Source organism: Antechinus flavipes, chromosome 3 (assembly GCF_016432865.1).
Source record: "Antechinus flavipes isolate AdamAnt ecotype Samford, QLD, Australia chromosome 3, AdamAnt_v2, whole genome shotgun sequence".
In the NCBI taxonomy this organism is placed as follows: domain Eukaryota; kingdom Metazoa; phylum Chordata; class Mammalia; order Dasyuromorphia; family Dasyuridae; genus Antechinus; species Antechinus flavipes.
Window position 1 is genome coordinate 496,803,547 of NC_067400.1, and position 23,110 is coordinate 496,826,656.

Here is a 23,110-nt window from a genome sequence, read left to right on the forward strand (position 1 = left end):
TAGTTTGATTACATAAAATGCTGGAATATTGCAGAGTCCCATAAATTGTCATTTGATAACACACACACACACACACACACACACACACACAAAAAAAAACAAGCAGATCATGAACATTTACTATTCAGAATGTGATATTCTGATTAGATGAATAACATATAGAGCCAGTCCATGTGTGTGTGTGTGTGTGTGTGTGTGTGTGTGTGTGTTCACATGCATACACCTCATGCATACGTGTGCCCATATGGTTGTCTTTTGGACAGACACTATGTATAGATAAGGAAATTGTTTATAGGTTTTAGTGCTTTACCAACTGCTCTCTGAAATAAAATCTCATCTCTTCAACATCAGTATTTTCTTTTTGATTCCTTATGACTGTGATTGTTGCTCTACCAATCTCTGAAGATTTTAAGTTTAAGTCACCTAGAAGTCACACGATTAGTATGAACAAGTATTATACAAGGGTGTCATTAAAGAACATGTGTTACTGGGAAAATGTTGGATTAATGAAAAGAAAAGATTAATCAGTGGGTAGCTTTGCAATGTCAAAAGATCTGGAATTTTTGGAACGTGTTGAATGATCTCTCTTGATGGATTGATGAGAGCAGATAGACAAATATTATGACCAGGATGCATAGATGGGTTGGAATCTTCAGTATGAATAGCAGTATTCATATGCAGTAAATCACCGGTACATCAACTCATCTACCAAAATTCAGCATCCTTTGCCTCAACTGTCAACTTCCTCTACTGTACCATACCAAATAAGTTTTCCAGTCTTAAATCAGATGTGCCCCACAGAATTTTCTGAAGACATAGTTTTATAAATCTTAAGATACTATATGTTTATAAATATAAATATATATGTATATGTAATTATACATATATAGCTTTAATGAGAATCTCGTCTCTATAAACAACAAATAAAACATTGCAGTTGATAGAAGTTGCAAATTTGAATTTTTAAACACAAATGGTGTACAAACTTACAATTTTAAACTCTAATTTTAAAAGATTACATTTAAAAGATATGTTAGTAATAAAATGATTTATTGCAATAAATTTATGAATTGAATCAATTAGAAATGTTACATATTTTAAATGATAGGTAGTATAAGTCCTAAAATAAGTTCCCTTTTAATAACGTAAGATATTTATGTGGAGTAACTCAAATGATTTCTGATGATATAAATGATACATTATTTTCACTGGCAAATATTTTACTAAAAGTTATAATTTTACTTTCATTAAAAAAATGAAACTCCAGTTTCTGGATAAATGTTTCATTCAAATTATTATTTGTTTTCTGTCATGTTTGACAAATTTAAAACAAGAATAAGTAATAGCAATGTTGCAAAAGTTAAAATAGCACTTCCTCCAACTACCAACTAGTGATGTTTTGTGGTCTAGTAAGTCTGATAAATTAGTTGCTGTTATAGGGTTCAGCTAGAGCAAATGAAAATAATTTGTCAGAGAAACACAAGAAAATGAAACACTGCATCATCACAATTTTTAAGATTAGAAAATCAATCAAAAATTTCAGGAGTAACTTGACTATAACTGTATGATTGTGGATGTTTTAACAATTAAGTAGTGCATTCATTCTTAAAGATTAATGGGGCTCATTTTTATTATAAATTTTGCTGCTCTGAAAATCTAGAAAAACATGAAATGATGTACAGTGTGTTACAAGAATGAATTAACAACTAATATCTTTCATGAAGTTGAAACAGTAAATAAGCATGTTTCATTCAATAAATGTTGGTCATTGATTATTGACTATGAAAATATCTTTTTCTTTGCATCTACATTATTTCAATGAGATCTCAATTATAGTCATAGAATTACAAATAAGAATATTTTTAGACAATAATCACTGAGTTGTGTCAATTTACATGTAAATACTATGACCACTGTCTTCAAGCTCATATTAATTTAATGAAAATAAAATTAAGGATAATTCTTAGACACAATATTAAAATGGCAGATGAATTAAGAAACAAATAATTCTATTTCCTCTTCTTAAAAAAAGAAATATTAATGAAATGTCTGAATTGTACACTTGAAAGCCTTATTTATATTCTAATTCATGAGATCATGTGAAATAAATTTAACACCAGAAGTGATCTTAGAGGTCATGTATTCCACTCATTTGATGAACAGTGAAACTGAGTCCCAGAGAAGTGATTTGCCCATTCTAATACTGATTGAAAAGCATAACATGAACCCCAAACTCATGAGGCTTCAAGCCCATCTTCCCAATGCATTGTCCCAACATCCTACACACACACACACACACACACACACACACACACACAGCTGTATAAATAACCATGGAAACGGTTCATCTAAAAGCCATGTATGCCTTGATAGTATCATTTAAGAAAGATATTAAATAAGTGAGTAGTATTTTTTATTTTTGAATGTTTTACATGTGAGGCATTTGATGGTAAACATTGGATAGGCAGTTTTAAATCAGTGTGTTTTTAGTAGTAAAACTTCAAATGTTTGTTTCAGATAATGCCTACAGATTTTCATAATCATGAGGGACTTTTCTAAAACATTATCTTTTTTATCATCTTCTGTTATGAGTTCAAATGTTGGAGTTCTTGTTCTTCTCAAAGCACAGCCGGTTTAGAGGCTTAGAGCCCTTCGGATGTCTCCAAATCCAAAGGTTCTGTCCTTCAGCCTCTGCCTCTGCTTTCTTCAGCCTCCAACCAACACAGAGATGGAATGTCTCTCTTGACTCCCTCCGGGGAGCCCAGCCACCAACTACAGTGGCGTGAGATGAAGATGAATCTGGTTGTCCACTGAACTCTCACTCGTAGCTTTATCCTCTGAAAGCTCTTCGTCCGCCACCAGCCAGCCAAGTGGAAAAAATGTATTCTGCCATAGATCCCTCATCGCTGGCCTTTTATCTGACTCTTCTGAGAGAATGGGATTATGGGTTTTCTCCCATAGTGCTCTCTGGCCCAACGAGCTTTAAGGGAGGTGTGGACTCCCTTGAAGTTAGAAAGTGTACTTTGTGAAGCTAGCATACTTGTGGACTCCAATGAGTAAAGGTGTGAACACAAGCCTTGTATTAATTAGTTCTACTTAGTACCTTGTTTCAGGTTCTGGCCAAAATCTTCTTGTAAGATTAGATCAACTCTAATTAGCAGTTAGTAAGGATTCCAACATCTCCCCCTTTCTTTTGTTAGATGAAAACACCAAAGGAAATAGGAAATCTAATCAGATTAGTGGGTTTCTGAAGGGGTACACATAAATCCATCAATATGGGAGGCATTATACATAATTTGCATAAGCACATAGCAATATAACACAGGCTAGTAGTAATGTAACAACATGAATCAACCTGAAAATTTACACATGTCCATAAGTCCTAGAAATAGTCCATAAGGAATCCATTGTCCATTAGTTCATGTGCCAGGAATCCAATAGTTCCTGTAAGCCCTGAAGTACTGCAAAAGTCTCATCAACAATTTTTCATCTTAAGGAATCCAATGATTCTCGCTGGTTTTTCAAGAACTAAAACAGTTTCATCTTGTGTTAGGAAATCCAATGATTCCTGAAGATTTTAAAAGTCTTTTTAACAGTCTCCTTGTCAGCTATGCTCTTTCAATGGTGAACACAATCAGCAACAGAACCACCCGATATTTCTTGGGTCTTCTCCTTTGTTTCAAGGGTCTGCTCCATCTCTCTGCGATGGACAAGGCGAATGCAGCTCGTCGGCACCCATCTGATTCCTTCTCCACATGTAGAGATGCAAGCAAATCCTCTCCCCCAAGCAGTTAGCCTATCTGGTCCCTTCCATTCACCACTTTCTGGGTCTCTCCACATCACCTGGCGATTATCTAAAGATAGTGGAGCTGCTCGCACTGGACACTGCTCTTCTGGTGGGTTATAAAACCTGTCTGCTGGAGCCAGTGCATCTTTATCAAAGATTAAAAAATTAATGGTATAGAGAACTAAATTTAGAAGTTCTCTAGGGTTACCCGTGGCTCCCCCTTTCTTTTGTTTTTGGAGGAGTGTCTTAATGTCCCTGTTTCTTCTTTTTACTATTGCTTGACCTTGAGGATTAAAGGGTATGCCAGTAGTGTGTAAAATCTTATACTGTGCACAAAAGTGTTCAAAATGTTTGGAGGTATATGCCGGTCCATTATCTGTTTTTATTTCTTGTGGCACATCCATAATTGCGAATGCTTGAATGAGGAATTCAGTGACCACTCGGGCTGTCTCTTTTGCTGCTGGTATGGCAAAAGTGAATCCTGAAAAGGTGTCTACCACAACGTGGATAAAAGACAGACGACCAAAAGATTTATAATGGGTCACATCCATTTGGCAGATTTCATTGGGTCTCAAACCATGAGGGTTCTTCCCTGGAGGCAGTGGAGGAACGTGGAAAGGAAGGCAAGCTGTACAGCTTTTCACTATGCTCCTAGCTTCTTCTTTTGTAATCCCAAACTGTAAACGCAAAGCTCGAGCAGCCTGATGGTATTTAGAATGGGATTCCTGGGCCTCCTGAAATAAAGGCGTACTGGCCAACATAGTTAAAAGGCTATCTGCCTTTGAATTTCCATCAAAAATAGGACCTGGAAGTCCACTATGTGAGTGGACATGCAGGATATAAATCTTTCCTGGATGCTTTCTCACTTGCTCTTGAAGTTCCTTAAAGAGCTGATATATATTAGAAGCTGCAAATTTTATTTGGGCTGTGGCAATTCTTTGTACCACACCTACTGAATAGGCTGAATCAGATATTATATTTATGTCGCCTGGGTAATAAGTGAGAGCTAGCATGATCGCGTATAATTCGTTCTGCTGAGTGGACTGAAAAGGAGTTCTGACTACTCTTTTTACGGTTAAATCATGAGAGTATACAGCACAAATATTTTGTTTGGCTGCGTCTGTAAAAATAGTTGGTCCTTCAAGAGGAACCTTAGAAACCTTTTCCTCAAAAATCCATTGCCAATTATGCAGTAGTCTGGTTATCTTTAATGGAGATCCATGTGCAAAATTTGGAGCCATGGCCAATAAAATTTGCCACTCTGGGATGGTTTCACAGCATACATTAATTTGTGCATTTGTATAGAAGGTGTATATCTTGTCAGGTCTTGTCCCAGATAATTGTACTGCTCGCTTAATGGCCTTTAAGAGAATCCTAGCCACAAGCACTGGGTAAGGCGTAAGGCTTTGTTCTGGTTGTGCTGGGAGGTTCACCCACTCTATCACACTGTCTCCTTGATGAAGGACTGCTGTGGGTGCTTCTTTCGTAGCAAAAGCTGATATTTCCAAGGGTTTTTGAGTTACTCTTTCAACTACATTGGATAAAGCCAGTTCAACTTCTCTCAAGATCTCTTGAGCTTTTTTTGTAAGCTGGCGTGGTGAATTTAAAGCAGTGTCTCCCCTTAAAATGTCATATAGGGGTTGCAATTGATTGGTAGTTAAACCTAATACTGGACGCATCCATTGGATATCTCCTATTAATTTTTGGAAATCATTTAAGGTGTTCAACCTCTCTGTTCTTAAAGACAGTTTTTGTAGTGTAAGTGCCTTAGGATATATTTCATATCCTAAATATTGAAAAGGAGCATGCCTTTGAATTTTTTCTGTAGCGATATGAAGTTTGTAGTATCTTAGTGTTTCTATGGTTTTTTGTAGACATGCTTCTAGCATTTGTTCCTCAGGTGCACATCCCAATATATCATCCATATAATGTAATAGCATAACTTTTGGAAATACTTTTCTTATTGGAGCAAGAGCAGCAGCAACATACATTTGACACATAGTGGGGCTGTTCTTCATTCCCTGTGGCAAAACTGTCCATTCATATCTTTTATAAGGCTCAGCTAAGTTAATGCTGGGCACTGAAAAGGCAAATCTCTTCATATCCTCCTTATCCAGAGGAATGGAATAGAAACAATCCTTGATGTCTATAACCCAAAGAGGCCATTCTCTAGGAAGCTGAGTAGGAGATGGAAGTCCAGGCTGAAGAGTTCCCATAGTTTCCATCTGTTCGTTCACTTTTCTTAAATCAGTGAGCATCCTCCATTTTCCCGATTTCTTTTTTACAGCGAACACTGGGGAATTCCAGGGACTTAGAGAAGGTTGTAAATGCCCTTGTTCAAGCTGCTCCTGTACTATATCTAATAAGGCCTAATTTTATCGCTACTTAAGGGCCACTGTTCTATCCACACTGGTGTATCAGTTTTCCATTGGATAGGAACAGGTGAAAGTGTTGGCAGGCCTTCAACAGCAGCCCTGCTTAAAAAACCGAAGTACTCATTTTTAACCCCAATTGTTGTAAAACGTCTCTTCCCCACAGATTGATGGGAAGTTTTTCAACTATAAAAGGAGTAAAAACTCCTGTTTTGCCTTCAAAAGTCCATCTCATAGGGGCAGCACTAACTTCAGCTGCTATTGATCCTCCTACTCCAGACATATAGGTGTCTGCTTTAATCTTTGGCCAGTGACTGGGCCAACTGGCACCTCTAATAACTGTACGATCCGCACCTGTGTCTACCAATCCTTCCAATGGTAGGCCATTTATATAGATAGTGAGCATAGGTCGGCCAGCTGTTACAGCTGCTGTCCAGTATATTCCTGGATTTTGTGGTCTGGAATCAGAACCTGGGTGACTATCACCAGGCTGCTTATTAGGATTCTGTATGAGTAAACCTGATGCTACTACGTCTCCTGGGTGATAAGTCACACATTGTCTACCTGTATTAGTGACTGGGATATTATCGACACATTCCCCAGTTTCCCACATCAGTGTGTGGATGGACACTTTCTCTTTTCCGGTTATTTTTAAATCACTAAAATTCTTTTAGGTTTCATACTTTAACTTATGTGATTATCAGTACACTGATACAGACTCATGTGGTGGTAGAAGGCCTGCGGTTGCTATGATCAAAAATATTCTTTAGGTAGTGGCCAATTTCCTGAGAAAAAAGCCTTTACAGACAAGTTCTTCAGCAAAAGATATAGGGTCTGCCTTTCAGTCCATGTCTAAAGCCTTTCTACTTTTCTAGAACTTGGTTATCTTCCGGCAGCTATAACCTTTAAGAAGGCAGTGTCACCTTTATACTATGATAAGTCATCAGAGTAAGACATTATTAAAGGGTATAATCTATTGTCTTTTGACATTTCAGCCATAATTAAACTCATGGAATCTTCCACTAGAGTAGTAATTATCCTATTCTGATGCTTCACTGTGGCATAGATGAAGCTTATAGTAGCATTATGTAAGTTTTGTCAGATCCTTCTAATCTGGGAAGATATTGGCAATAGGTTCAGCATTGGACTATATAGATCTTTGAACCACTGTGAAGGTTATCACTGAGATATTGATACCTAGTGACAATCATTTTTGGTAACTGTAACTCCTGAAGACCATCTGCTAAGTAAACCATAATGGTATTTTGACCTTCATTTGTATAATGAGTGCCCATACTAATGAAATAATGGATCTTTGATATATTAAAGTGATTTTAATAAATCAGATCACTAATTCCTTGATTTATATCTATGTTTGCATTTTTCTTATAAGAAAAGCTACAAATAGACTTTATGATTTTCCTAGGATCATAGAATGAATAATTGTAGCAGTCCTTGTTAGAACTGAGATGTCAAAATAACCTAATTCACTTCTCATTTGTCCTTTTTTTGCCCCATGGTAGTTAGCTCTAGTAAGATTTTTATTAAACATCCCAAAAGTAGAGAATAAAAATTGAGAGTAGGATTAAAACCTGATAATGATGTGTTTTATTTTTAAATAATAAATTGTTGCATACTTTGTAGATATTCATTTCTATTTTGACCTTATTTTATGTATATAGATACACATATATATATATATGTTTTTATTTTTATATATTTTTATTTATTTATTTTTTCATTTAGGTTATTTCACAATTAAGAATCCTGGGTAGATTAGTAACATCTGACTCCAAGTTTGATAGAGAAATCTGGTCCAATGAACTCTCTCCAGTACTCAATCTATGGAAGAAACTTAACCAGGTAGGTTCTATGGTTTCATCTTAAAAAACTGTAAAGTCTCTTTTATCCTTCTTCCATCAGTATTTTTAAACAAAAGATTAGAAACTGTCCATATCTCTGAAATGAATCACTATTTAGCATTGAACATGTCCATCTCTCTGTCTTTATATTTATTTTTTTGTCTGCCTCTATATTAGTCACATGTTTGTCTTCTCACATGACCACCATCTTACTACAGGATGGAGTTTTGTCCCCTCAATGTTACTTTCCTATTAATGTAAAGACCAATATACTATCTGCCCAGTCCCTCAGGCTTACAACCTAGGAGCCATCTTGGATTCTCATTCCCCATAGCTAGTCCTTGCCAAGGCCTGTTGCTTTGACCTTTGCAGCATCTCTTGAATATGCTCCATTCTTCTCTGATATTAGCACCACTCCAGTGCAAACACACATCATGTCAGTCTGTGTTATTGCAGTAGTCTGCAGATGGGTCTTCCATTTTAGTACATCCTCCATTCAGCCATGAAAGAGACTTTACTAAAATGCCATATCTGATCATGTTATCCTTCTACTGAAAAACTCCAGTGACTTCTTATTACCTTTAGGAGCAAATATAAAATGAACTGTTTGGCTTTCAAAGTCTTTTATATCCTAACCCCTTCCCACATTTCCAGTTTTCTTACACTCGCTCTCTGATATATACTGTGGCCTTCTGGCTGTTCCACAAACAAGACCTTCCATTTCTTTGCTCCTGATATTTTCTCTAAATGCTATCCTAAAGCTGCCTTAAATGCTATCATTTCTCCCCCTTGACTACTGAACACCCTGGCATCCTTTAATTTTCAATTAAAATACCACCTATACTAACTACTCTTAATTCTATTGCTTTCCCTGTTTTAACTATTTGCTGTCTGTCCTGTATATAGCTTACTTTATGCATATTTGTTTACATGTTGTCTCTGCTATTAGATTATAAGCTCCTTGAGCGCATATAATAATAAATAAAAAGAAAAATAATTATTTTTATTAATTGTATCCCCAGAACTTATCATAGTTCTTAACACATAGGAGGTTCTTAATAAATCTTGATTGATTGATTGATTTTCCATGAACTGGTGGGATGGATATCACAACTTTTTGTAGACTATTTAATAATTTTTACTTTACCAATTAGAAACAGTATGGCACAAAGTGTAGAGGTCTGATTTTAGAGTCTGAAAGATCTGAGTGCAATTTCTGTCTCAAATAGATATTAGCTTTGTTACAAAACCTCTTGCCATTTCCAGGGTAATTTTTTTTTAAATTTTCTTGATCCTGCTTATTTTAGTTCTTCTTCTTCTTCTTCTTCTTTTTTTTTAATAGCTTTTTATTTACAAGTTATATGTATGGGTAATTTTACAGCATTGACAATTGCCAAACCTTTTGTTCCAATTTTTCCCCTCCTTCCCCCCCACCCCCTCCCCTAGATGGCAGGATGACCAATAGATGTTAAATATCTTAAAGTATAAATTAGATAACAATAAGTATACATGACCAAACCGTTATTTTGCTGTACAAAAATAATCGACTCTGAAATATTGTACAATTAGCCTGTGAAGGAAATCCACAATGCTGGCAGGCGAAAATATAGGGATTGGGAATTCAATGTAATGGTTCTTAGTCATTTCCCAGAGTTCTTTTGCTGGGCGTAGCTGGTTCAGTTAATTACTGCTCCATTGGAACTGATTTGATTCATCTCATTGCTAAGATGGCCAGATCCATCAGAATTAATCATCATATAGTGTTGTTGTTGAAGTATATAATGATCTCCTGGCCCTGCTCGTTTCACTCAGCATCAGTTCATGTAAGTCTCTCCAGGCCTTTCTGAAATCATCCTGTTGGTCATTTTTTACTAAACAATAATATTCCATAACATTCATATACCACAATTTATTCAGCCATTCTCCAATTGATGGGCATCTACTCAGTTTCCAGTTTCTGGCCACTACAAAGAGACCTGCCACAAACATTTGTGCACATACAGATCCCTTTCTCCAGGATAGTTTTTGAGCCTTTTTTAAATTATAAAGGAATTGCAGATCCACAATGATAGAGTGAATTTTTCACATCAAGAATTTCTCATATAGAAGAGATCACTATACATTCTTACTTGAGCAGATAGGGAATCTTGTTTAAATTTCTAATAGAATTAAATAGAGTAATTTACCTAAGATTGTATAACAATTTAGTAACAGACTGAGATTGGAAATATTTTTTTTCTTTTAGTCCAGTGATCCTTTTTATTCATTTAATCCAATTAACAAAGCAATTTTACTGAATATGGACCTTAAAAAATGACTCCCTCCGGCATTGAATAATAAACCATTTTTTCCTATGGCCTTGTGGTACCTTATCACCAACTAATTTTTTACAATAAAGAATTTTCTCCCAAAGCCATCCAATCCAATAGAGCAGCAAACATTTATTAAGCAGCTATCATGTACAAGGCACTGAACTAAAAAGACAAAATTAAACTTAAAAAAAAAAACCCTATTCTCAAGGAGTTTACCTTTTTATTGTGGGATATGACATAAATTGATAATAATATAATATAATTTCAAGACAGGGAAAGGTTACTAATAACTGAGGGTAACCCAATAAAACTTATTGTAGTAGATGGAAATGAACTTAAACAGGAAGAAAACTATTTATTTTAAGAGATAGAGGTAAAGAATAAATATGTTCCATTGGCTTTTACAATCAAAACAACTTTAAAAATCTTGGAAGGAGGAATTTCATTTGAGTGGTCAGGTGTGATGTTTGTTTGCAAAGGGTTGAGAAATGTGAGTAAGGAAAGGAAGGGGAGGAAATGAATATAGATTGTTTTTTAAAGGCATATGAAAGGAAGGAAGGAAGGATATAGTAAAATATCTCATAGAGTTGGTAGAGTCAAGTGAACAATTTCTGTTTGTTGCCATTGTATAGTTGGTTTGGTTTTTTTGTTTTTGTTTTTTTTTTTAAGAGAAATCTGGGAATATTTACAAGCAAAAAATATGTAGATAGAGATTACTGGCTAGAGAAAGGAAATAATTGAAGGAGAAACTCTAGAGGATACTAGAGGAAATAAGTCATAGAAATATTCAACTGGCTGAGAAGTATCACCTCTTTATCAGAAATTAGATATACAGAAGAAAGAAGTAATGACTAGAAAGTTTGATGTAAAAACGGACTAATTGGTGCTCAGAATGGCCTCCGTTTTCACGATAGTGAAGTGTGAGGTCCTCTGTTGAGAGGAAGCAAAAATAGTAGTTCTCATAAGAAGCAAAATTATTTTATAAACAATCTCAAATGTTATTTCTCCTGTTATTTTAAATCTATAGGCCTTTAAAAGAACTATATCTTATTTGGTTAAAGATGTAATTTGTGCACTATATTAAATCCATAGGTGTTCTAATCTGGTTGTTTGTTTTTCTGATACCATTCACACTAGATCTTTATAACTGCACGCAATGTGAAATACTCCAGCAGCAATCTCAGATTGTACTAGTGTTGACATTTGCTCCTAAAATATTCTGCATAATCATTTACTTCAGACAATGTTTTTGGATTCACAGAGTAATTGGAATGTATTTTCCCTGGGCAGCCTTTTCAAATTAAAACATGCCCAGTGAAAAGTCATTTTAGTAATCTGTATTTTTGAATCCCTTTGTTATCATAAACTTTATGGTTATAATTTTCTCATTTAGAAAAACAAACTGTCTCCCTCTCCTATTGCTGGAACCTGCCAAGGACTGTCAGATTTCCTTACTTACAATTTTTGACATAGAGGATCCTGTTTGAAAATTTTCATTATAGTTCTTAAATGATATATTAATAAAATAATTCCCTCTAGCTTTATTGTTTCTCTTCTGCTTATGTCAACTTGAGATTTTATTGTTATATATTATTGAAGATGCCAATTAAAATATAATTAAGGCAGAGAATTTTAATTTATTAATATATGTATATTTCCATATTATGAGCCTAATCAATTAGTGATTAAAATATTGAACAAAATGTCTTTATAATCAATTCAGTTATTAAAGATTATATATCCCATCATCATATTTTTATTAAACACTTTCTATAATAGACATTGTGCTCAAATTCTGGAACACAAAGACAAAAACATCATCTGCCTTCAAAGATTACATTCTACTGTAGAGGACAATATGTAAATAAAAAGCTGCTGTTGGCTGCTGTTGCTAATACTACTATAACATACACTCATGTATACTAGCACACATACACACAATGTCTTTCTTTCAATGAAAGATATGACAGGTTAACAGAAAAAAAACTAGATAATTGACAAATTGTACAACTTTTGGAATACATTTGTGTATTCACACTTAAATACGTCATATATAATTTTAGAATAGAACACTTTAAATCAGAAAATGAAGTTATAGTGGGAAGAACTGACTTGGGACAAGTTGGATGAGATCAGCTTCCTGATCCAACTTTATTCATTTTTCTTACCTATTCTGCTGAAAATAGAAGGCAGCATTATTCAACAAGCCACAGATCCAAGGATTAAATTATTTTAGAAGATATATGTAGTATATAGCTTTCTAAATTAAGTTTGTAAATAATGTTTGCAATTTCTAAAAGATTATTGACAAAGGGAATAGGATCTGTATAATATAGGTGGCAGTTGAAAAGTAATTATATTAAATGATTTATGCTACAGATATAAATAAACAGTTGGGTATAAGTTAACTTAAAATTTTTGTTGTCATGGGCACTTCCCTGCAACTATTCACTGACTCCGTCCTTTTTTGCCTAAACTTTCTTTCTATAAGCATGGAACCTCAGTCAATCAATAATTATAAGGTTATTACAGTTTCTATTATCATCTAAAGTTTTCTTTTATTAAGAAACATAAAAAGTATAAGATAATATAAGGACAGGATATTTCTGTAGCTCAATTTTAAGATATTTTTTGGCTTTTGATTTTGATTACTTCAAATGAAGTAATTTCTCAATAACAACTTATACTAATAAAAGGCTTTAACATCTGGCATTTCAGCATATTCAATCAAATTTTACTTTGACTTTGATTGAATGATTCTATGAAGGCCTTCTTTATAATAAACAAAATTGTTTCAGGGATAGTACCCTTCTTTTGGTCATCTAGATTTTCAACCTTGAATTCTTCCTTAACTCATCAATGAATAATAGCCAATTCCATTGTTGGCTGCATTTACACTTGATATTTTTCTATTCTATGGTCTTAAGAGTCATTTTTATTGGGAGAAAATTACATTGAAGCATGAAAATGAAAATAAGAAAAATTAAGTCTTCCAAATTTATATTCTTTATTTGAAGTTTTGCAAAGTCAGGTAAGCAGTCTCTTCCTATTTGTTAAAACCTAAAATAAAAACAAATGTGATGTTATTACTAGAAGAAATATTCAAAACTATGTACAAGTAGCAAAATGTAAAATGTTAGATTTTGGGGGCAGTTCATATCTTTGTGTCAGATAGCAAATTAGTACCATTTTTACACTCTTTACATTTGCTTTAATCTTTTTTTATTTATTTAATATTGTTTTTCTTCATTTATATTGGGAATTACATCAAGAAGATAAGCAGTTATAGGTTATACATGCATTTCCATATTTTTAAAGTGTGCTTTGGTCTGCATTTCGATTACATTAGTTCTTTTTCTGAAGATAGATAAAAATTTTCATTTAGGTTCTTCAGTTAATCATTATATTTCTGAGAATACCTAAGTCATTCACAGTTGATCATCAAACAATGTTGTTACAATATACATTTTTCTCCTGGCTCTACTCACTTTACTTTGCATCAATTTGTATGTCTTATCAAGTTTTTCTGAGAAATGATACTCATTTCTTATAGTATAATAACAGTCCATCACAATCATGTACCACAGCTTGTTCAACCATCCCCAATTGATGGTCATTCCTTCAATTGCCAATTCTTTGCCAGCACACACAAAAAGGTGCTATAACTGGTTTTGAGCATATAGATCTTTTTCCTTTTTTAAAAAATCTCTTTGAGATATATTGGTTACATCAAATAGTATGCACAATTTTAGAGCACTTTGGGCATAGTTATAAATTGCTTTAAAGAATCACTTTACAACTCCATCATGAGTCCATCAGTGTTTTAAGTTGTTCCTGCCAACATGTCATTTTTCTTTTTTGGTCATATTACCTAATCTGATAGGTGTGGTATGATACCTCAGAATTGTTTTAGTTTTCATTTCTCTAATTATTGGTGAATTAGAGCATTTTTAACATAATTAGAGATAGTGTTAGTTATTTTGAAAATTGCCTGTTTGTATCATTTGACTATCAATATTAGGGAATGGCTCTTATTTTTAAAAATTTGACTCAGTTTTCCATATATTTGAAAAAGGTGGCTATTATCAGAAAAGCTTGCAGTAATTTTTTTCATAATTACAATTACTTTCTATTTCCCCCCATCCCTACTCCTTATTTATCCTACTTTTTTTCCTATCATCCTGTCCCATCCTCACAGATGTTTTGTTGCTGACTACTACTTCCTTCTAATCTGTCCTCCTCTTTTATCAGCCTCCTCCCTTCTTTTACTCTTTATTGTCCCTGTTTTTCTGTAGGGAAGTGCCCCCATTGCCAGCAAAGGCCCCCAATAATCTCCTTTGTTCAGTTGTCTGACCATCTTACATCCATGGGCTGAGAGCTCAGGAAAGTGCTACTGCCATGATGATTCAGCTGCTCCCAAGACCTACTGCTGGTTTTCTTGGGTATGCTGTGCTGCACTATCATCACTCTAGTGTAGCAAACCTTTCCTAGATGACCTTCTAAGTTGTCTTGGGCTAGAAAATTATTTCACCCTGTCTCTTTATTGGCTCGCCTGCTCTATAATTAATTTTGAAGTGTTTTTTAAAGTTGTTTTAAGGTAAATTTGGGAGAGCTTAGGTGAATCCCTGCCTTTTTTTTTTTAACCATGTTGATTCCATCCCTTTCTTTATAATTTTAAAATGCAATTCACTATTAGTCTCCATTTTCTTTTTCAAAGATAGTAGCAAGGTAAGCTACCTAAGCAATAATTCCTCATTCTCAACAATTTTATCTCAGTTCTTCTCTAAGGATTTTTTTTTAATTTTAATTTTTTTAATTGTCTCCCTTTGTTTTTTTTTTTTTTTTAAATTTGAACATTTTTATTGAAAAAATGGGTATATTCATTCTGGCTTTGAACCATATCATTTCTAATAAGCTTAGTAATTATTCCATGTGCCTCTTGCTAAAATGTCCTTCAACCAATGATGCCACCATGTATCATGGTATGAAAAACTCTTGCAACGTGAATGTGGACTTAAATTATTATCCTGATCAAATAGGGTGGAATCACTGCCCAGAGAGGATTGAAAGATGGTTATAGCTAATGGAGAGAAGTTACTATTTTGCTTATTTTCTTGGCTATGGATCTTTTGTATAGAAAATATAAATCTAAACATTGAAACTTAATCTTTGTGAGATGAATTATAAATGGGGTGATACAGAAGCTCACAGTGAGTTTATGTCATAGGCCCGTGTGACCTATTACTCCATCTTTACTGCATATTGAAAAATCTTGGAAAATGAGTGAGATGTTATAGATCTAGAAAAGGTAAATATTCTAATGAAAAAGGCAGAGGGTGAGTGGACTTTCTTTATTAAGAACAGGTCATTACAGAAGGTCTTTCCTTCATTTCCTATTTTTTACAAGATTACTTTATTATATTTCTTTATTAAGAACAGATCTTTATAGATGAACTTCTTCATTTCCTATTTTTATAAGATTATCTTACTAGTAAATGCATGGAATATGCTGTCAACATAATATTCCTGTTTTTCAACAAGACATAACAAAGCATTTCATTCTTCTTCTTCTATCTTATGATGGAAAGATAAGGTATAAGCTAAGCTCATAAAATTAGAAGGATTTGAAGCTTAACAAATGGACCAAGTTAATATTAATAATAAACACTTACATGCTATCTATTTTGTGCCAACCACTGTAATACGCACACTCCAAATATTAGCTCATTTGGTCTTCACAACAGTCCTTGAAGAGTGGCACTATTATTATCCCATTTTATAGATGATGAAGCTGGGGTAAATGAAGGTTAATCAACTTGCCCAGCATCACAGGGGTAGCAAATCTCTGAGGCCCAGATCTGAACTCAGATCTTCTTCACTCCAGGTCCATCACCCAATTCACTGTACTGCCTTGCTTCCTAATACTCAATAATGAATAAATATTAATTTACTTTAAACCAGCAGTGCCATTCTGAGTCTGTATCCTAAGGAAATCATAAAGGAGGGAAAAGGACCCACATGTACAAAAATACTTGTAGAAACTCTTTTTGTAGTGGCAAAGAATTGGAAACTGAGTAAATGCCCATCAATTGGGAAATGGCTGAACAAGTTGTGGTATATGAAGGTAATGGAATATTGTTGTTCTATAAAAATGATGAACAAGCTGACTGGAAAGGCCTGAAAAGTATAGCATAAACTGATACTGAGAGAAATAAGCAGAACCAGGAATAATTATATACAATAACAGCAAGAATTGTGATAATCTATTTAGAAAGACTAAATTCTTCTCAGTGGTTCAGCAATGTAAGACAATTCCAATAAACTTTGAATAGAAAATACCATCTGCATCCAGAAAAAGAACTATGGAGATTGAATGTAAATGTAAATCAATACATGCTACATTCACTTTTTTTCTGTTTTTCTTTGGTAGTTTGTCTCTGATTAATAGACAGAATGAGCAAGAAGCTGAAGAGGACTTTAACCCTTGACAGCTTCTACACAGATAGAGAGCAGACTCTAAATCCTGAGGAGACTAAAAACAGGCAGTCCCCAGGTGATTCCCCAAAGGAGGAGATCGTCTGTTCCTCAGCACAGATGAACCTCATAGAAGTGATTAAAAAGGCTCTCACAAGGGAGCTAGAAGAAAAATGGGGAAAGCAGAGTGAGGCTTGGCAAAAGGAGAGGGAGGCTTGGCAAAAGGAGAGGGAGGCTTGGCAAAAGAGCCTGGAGAAAGTTAAAGAGAGAGTGGATAAAGAAGTAAAATCCTTGAAAAATAGGATTAGTGAACTGGAAACAGAAAACAGCTCTCTAAAAAACAAAATTGGCGAAATGGAAAAAAATTCCACAGAACAAAAGAACTCAATTGGACAATTAGAGAAAGATTTTAAAAAAGTGAGTGAAGAGAATACTTCACTGAAAATCAGAATTGAACAAGTGGAATTGAATGACTCGAGGAGACAAGAAGAATCAGTCAAGCAAATCCAAAAAAATCAAACAATGGAGAAAAATGTGAAATACCTTCTGGGGAAGACAACAGACCTGGAAAACAGATCCAGGAGAGACAATCTGAGAATCATTGGACTCCCAGAAAAACATGATGAAAAAAAGAGCCTGGACACTGTCTTCCAGGAAATTATCAAAGAGAACTGCCCAGAAGTCATAGGAACAGAGGAAAAAATAAACATTGAAAGGATTCATCGATCACCCACTGAAAGGGATCCTAAAATCAAAACACCAAGGAATATAGTGGCCAAATGCCAGAACCCTCAGATGAAAGAAAAAATATTGCAAGCGGCTAGAAAAACCCAATTCAAGTATCAAGGAGCCACAATAAGGATCACCCAGGATCTGGCAGCATCCACATTAAAAGATCGAAGGGCCTGGAATATGATATTCCGAAAGGCTAAGGAACTTGGTATGCAACCAAAAATAACTTACCCAGCGAGAATGAGCATCTTTTTCCAGGGAAGAAGATGGACATTCAACGAAGTAAGCGAATTTCATCTATTTCTGATGAAAAAACCAGAACTTAACAAAAAGTTTGATCTACAAATATAGAACTCAAGAGAAATCTAAAAAGGTAAAGATTAATCTTGGGAACTATATTTTGACTATATAGATGTATAAAGAATACATGTATACCTTGTTCTAGAAATTGATGTGGAAAGGACATTGTACCAGAAAAAGGGTAAAGTGGGGGTAGTACATCTCATGAAGAGGCATAGGAAACCTATTATATCTGAGAGAAAGAATGGAGGGGGATGAATATAGTGGGTATCTTACTGCCTTCAGAATTGGCTTTAAGTGAAAAATCTTAAGACATATTCAATCTATGGTGAAACTTCTCCCATCTCATTGAAAAGTGAGAAGGGAAAAGTGGAAAGGGAAGGAATAAGCTAAGCGGAAGGGAATACGGGAACTGGGAGGGAAAGGGGTAAGATAGGGGGAGGAACTCTAAGGCGGGGGGAGGGACACTAAAAAGGGAGGGCTGTGAGAAGCAAGGGGTGCTCACAAGCTTAATACTTGGAAGGGGGGAAAGGGAAAAGAAGGGAGGAAAGCATAAACCGGGGTTAACAAGATGGCAAGTAATACAGAATTGGTCATTCTAACCATAAACGTGAACGGGGTAAACTCCCCCATAAAGAGGAAGCGGTTAGCAGAATGGATTAAAAGCCAGAATCCTACAATATGTTGTTTACAGGAAACACACCTGAAGCGGGGAGATACATGCAGGTTAAAGGTAAAAGGTTGGAGCAAAATCTACTATGCTTCAGGTGAAGTCAAAAAAGCAGGGGTAGCCATCCTGATCTCAGATCAAGCTAAAGCAAAAATTGACCTAATTAAAAGAGATAAGGAAGGACACTATATCTTGCTAAAGGGTAGCATGGATAATGAAGCACTATCTATATTAAACATATATGCACCAAGTGGGGTAGCATCTAAATTCTTAAAAGAGAAACTAAGAGAGCTGCAAGAAGAAATAGACAGTAAAACTATAATAGTGGGAGATCTTAACCTTGCACTCTCAGAATTAGATAAATCAAACCAGAAAATAAATAAGAAAGAAGTCAAAGAGGTAAACAGAATACTAGAAAAGCTAGATATGATAGATCTCTGGAGAAAATGTAATGGAGACAGAAAGGAATACACTTTCTTTTCAGCAGTTCATGGAACCTATACAAAAATTGACCATATATTAGGACATAAAAACCTCAAACTCAAATGTAGTAAGGCAGAAATAGTAAATGCATCCTTTTCAGACCACGATGCAATGAAAATTACATTCAACAAAAAAGCAGGGGAAGTAGACCAAAAAATAATTGGAAACTAAATAATCTCATACTAAAGAATGATTGGGTAAAACAGCAAATCATAGACATAATTAATAACTTCACCCAAGAAAACGATAATAATGAGACATCATACCAAAATGTATGGGATGCAGCCAAAGCGGTAATAAGGGGAAATTTCATATCTCTAGAGGCCTATTTGTATAAAATAGAGAAAGAGAAGGTCAATGAATTGGGTTTGCAATTAAAAATGCTAGAAAAGGAACAAATTAAAAACCCCCAGTCAAACACTAAACTTGAAATTCTAAAAGTAAAAGGTGAGATCAATAAAATTGAAAGTAAAAAAACTATTGAATTGATTAATAAAACTAAGAGTTGGTTCTATGAAAAAAACCAACAAAATAGACAAACCCTTAGTAAATCTGATTAAAAAAAGGAAAGAGGAAAATCAAATTGTTAGTCTTAAAAATGAAAAGGGAGAACTCACCACTAACGAAGAGGAAATTAGAGCAATAATTAGGAGTTACTTTGCCCAACTTTATGCCAATAAATTCGACAACTTAAATGAAATAGAAAAATACCTCCAAAAATACAGCTTGCCCAAACTAACAGAGGAAGAAGTAAATATCCTAAACAGTCCCATCTCAGAAAAAGAAATAGAACAAACTATCAATCAACTCCCTAAGAAAAAATCCCCAGGACCAGATGGATTTACATGTGAATTCTACCAAACATTTAAAGAACAATTAACTCCAATGTTATATAAACTATTTGAAAAAATAGGGATTGAAGGAGTCCTACCAAACTCCTTTTATGACACAGATATGGTACTGATACCTAAACCAGGTAGGCTGAAAACAGAGAAAGAAAATTATAGACCAATCTCCCTAATGAATATTGATGCTAAAATCTTAAATAAAATATTAGCAAAAAGATTACAGAAAATTGTCACCAGGATAATACACTATGACCAAGTAGGATTTATACCAGGAATGCAGGGCTGGTTCAATATTAGGAAAACTATTAGCATAATTGACTATATCAATAACCAAACAAACAAAAACCACATGATCATCTCAATAGATGCATAAAAAGCATTTGATAAAATCCAACATCCATTCCTAATAAAAACACTTGAGAGCATAGGAATAAATGGACTTTTCCTTAAAATAGTCAGGAGCATATATTTAAAACCATCAGTAAGCATCATATGCAATGGGGAAAAACTGGAACCTTTCCCAGTAAGATCTGGAGTGAAGCAAGGTTGCCCACTATCACCATTATTATTTAATATCGTATTAGAAACACTAGCCTCGGCAATAAGAGTCGAGAAAGATATTAAAGGAATTAGAGTAGGCAATGAGGAAACCAAACTATCACTCTTTGCAGATGATATGATGGTATACCTAGAGAACCCCAGAGATTCTACCAAAAAGCTATTGGAAATAATTCATAATTTTAGCAAAGTAGCTGGCTACAAAATAAATCCCCATAAATCCTCAGCATTTTTATACATCACCAACAAAACCCAACAGCAAGAGATACAAAGAGAAATTCCATTCAGAATAACTGTTGATACCATAAAATATTTGGGAATCTATCTACCAAAGGAAAGTCAGGAATTATATGAGCAAAATTATAAAAAAGTCTCCACACAAATAAAGTCAGACTTAAATAATTGGAAAAATATTAAGTGCTCTTGGATCGGCCGAGCGAACATAATAAAGATGACAATACTCCCTAAACTAATCTATTTATTTAGTGCTATACCAATCAGACTTCCAAGAAAATATTTTATTGATCTAGAAAAAATAACAACAAAATTCATATGGAACAATAAAAAGTCGAGAATCTCAAGGGAATTAATGAAAAAAAAATCAAATGAAGGTGGCCTAGCTGTACCTGATCTAAAATTATATTATAAAGCAGCAGTCACCAAAACCATTTGGTATTGGCTAAGAAATAGATTAGTGGATCAGTGGAAAAGGCTAGGCTCACAAGACAGAATAGTCAATTATAGCAATCTAGTGTTTGACAAACCCAAAGCCCCTAACTTCTGGAAAAGAATTCATTATTTGATAAAAACTGCTGGGATAATTGGAAATTAGTATGGCAGAAATTAGGCATGGACCCACACTTAACACCATATACCAAGATAAGATCAAAATGGGTCTATGACCTAGGCATAAAGAACGAGATTATAAATAAATTAGAGGAACATAGAATAGTTTATCTCTCAGACTTGTGGAGGAGAAAGAAATTTGTGACCAAAGATGAACTAGAGACCATTACTGATCACAGAATAGAAAATTTCGATTACATCAAATTAAAAAGCCTTTGTACAAATAAAACTAATGCAAACAAGATTAGAAGGGAAGCAACAAACTGGGAAAACATTTTCACAGTTAAAGGTTCTGATAAAGGCCTCATTTCCAAAATATATAGAGAACTGACTCAAATTTATAAGAAATCAAGCCATTCTCCAATTGATAAATGGTCAAAGGATATGAACAGACAATTTTCAGAGGATGAGATTGAAACTATTACCACTCATATGAAAGAGTGTTCCAAATCATTATTGATCAGAGAAATGCAAATTAAGACAACTCTGAGATACCACTACACACCTGTCAGATTGGCTAAGATGACAGGAAAAAATAATGATGAATGTTGGAGGGGATGCGGGAAAACTGGGACACTAATGCATTGTTGGTGGAGTTGTGAACGAATCCAACCATTCTGGAGAGCAATCTGGAATTATGCCCAAAAAATTATCAAAATGTGCATATCCTTTGATCCAGCAGTGTTTCTATTGGGCTTATATCCCAAAGAAATACTAAAGAAGGGAAAGGGACTTGTATGTGCCAAAATGTTTGTAGCAGCCCTGTTTGTAGTGGCTAGAAACTGGAAAATGAATGGATGCCCATCAATTGGAGAATGGCTGGGTAAATTGTGGTATATGAATGTTATGGAATATTATTGTTCTGTAAGAAATGACCAGCAGGATGAATACAGAGAGGCTTGGAGAGACCTACATGAACTGATGCTAAGTGAGATGAGCAGAACCAGGAGATCATTATACACTTCGACAACGATATTGTATGAGGACATATTTTGATGGAAGTGGATTTCTTTGACAAAGAGACCTGAGTTTCAATTGATAAATGACGGACAAAAGCAGCTACACCCAAAGAAAGAACACTGGGAAACGAATGTGAACTATCTGCATTTTTGTTTTTCTTCCCGGATTATTTATACCTTCTGAATCCAATTCTCCCTACGCAACAAGAGAACTGTTCGGTTCTGCAAACATATATTGTATCTAGGATATACTGCAACATATCCAACATATAAAGGACTGCTTGCCATCTAGGGGAAGGGGTGGAGGGAGGGAGGGGAAAAAAAATCGGAACAGAAATGAGTGTCAATATAATGTAATTATTAAATAAAAAATTTAAAAAAAAAAAAAAAGAAAATTGCCTGTTTGTATCATTTGACTATCAATATTAGGGAATGGCTCTTATTTTTAAAAATTTGACTCAGTTTTCCATATATTTGAAAAAGGTGGCTATTATCAGAAAAGCTTGCAGTAATTTTTTTTCATAATTACAATTACTTTCTATTTCCCCCCATCCCTACTCCTTATTTATCCTACTTTTTTTCCTATCATCCTGTCCCATCCTCACAGATGTTTTGTTGCTGACTACTACTTCCTTCTAATCTGTCCTCCTCTTTTATCAGCCTCCTCCCTTCTTTTACTCTTTATTGTCCCTGTTTTTCTGTAGGGAAGTGCCCCCATTGCCAGCAAAGGCCCCCAATAATCTCCTTTGTTCAGTTGTCTGACCATCTTACATCCATGGGCTGAGAGCTCAGGAAAGTGCTACTGCCATGATGATTCAGCTGCTCCCAAGACCTACTGCTGGTTTTCTTGGGTATGCTGTGCTGCACTATCATCACTCTAGTGTAGCAAACCTTTCCTAGATGACCT

At 34.7% G+C, this 23,110-nt stretch overlaps 1 protein-coding gene across 2 annotated transcripts in view; it reads left to right on the forward strand.

Annotated features, from left to right (window-relative positions):
- DYNC2H1 (dynein cytoplasmic 2 heavy chain 1) overlaps positions 1 to 23,110 on the forward strand; it is a 377,984-nt gene that overhangs the window by 274,268 nt on the left and 80,606 nt on the right. For both annotated transcript variants that reach the window (XM_051986889.1, XM_051986890.1), the window contains one exon: positions 7,906 to 8,022. In XM_051986889.1, coding sequence (XP_051842849.1) covers positions 7,906 to 8,022 — 117 coding nt within the window. The remainder of the gene's footprint in view (positions 1 to 7,905; positions 8,023 to 23,110) is intronic.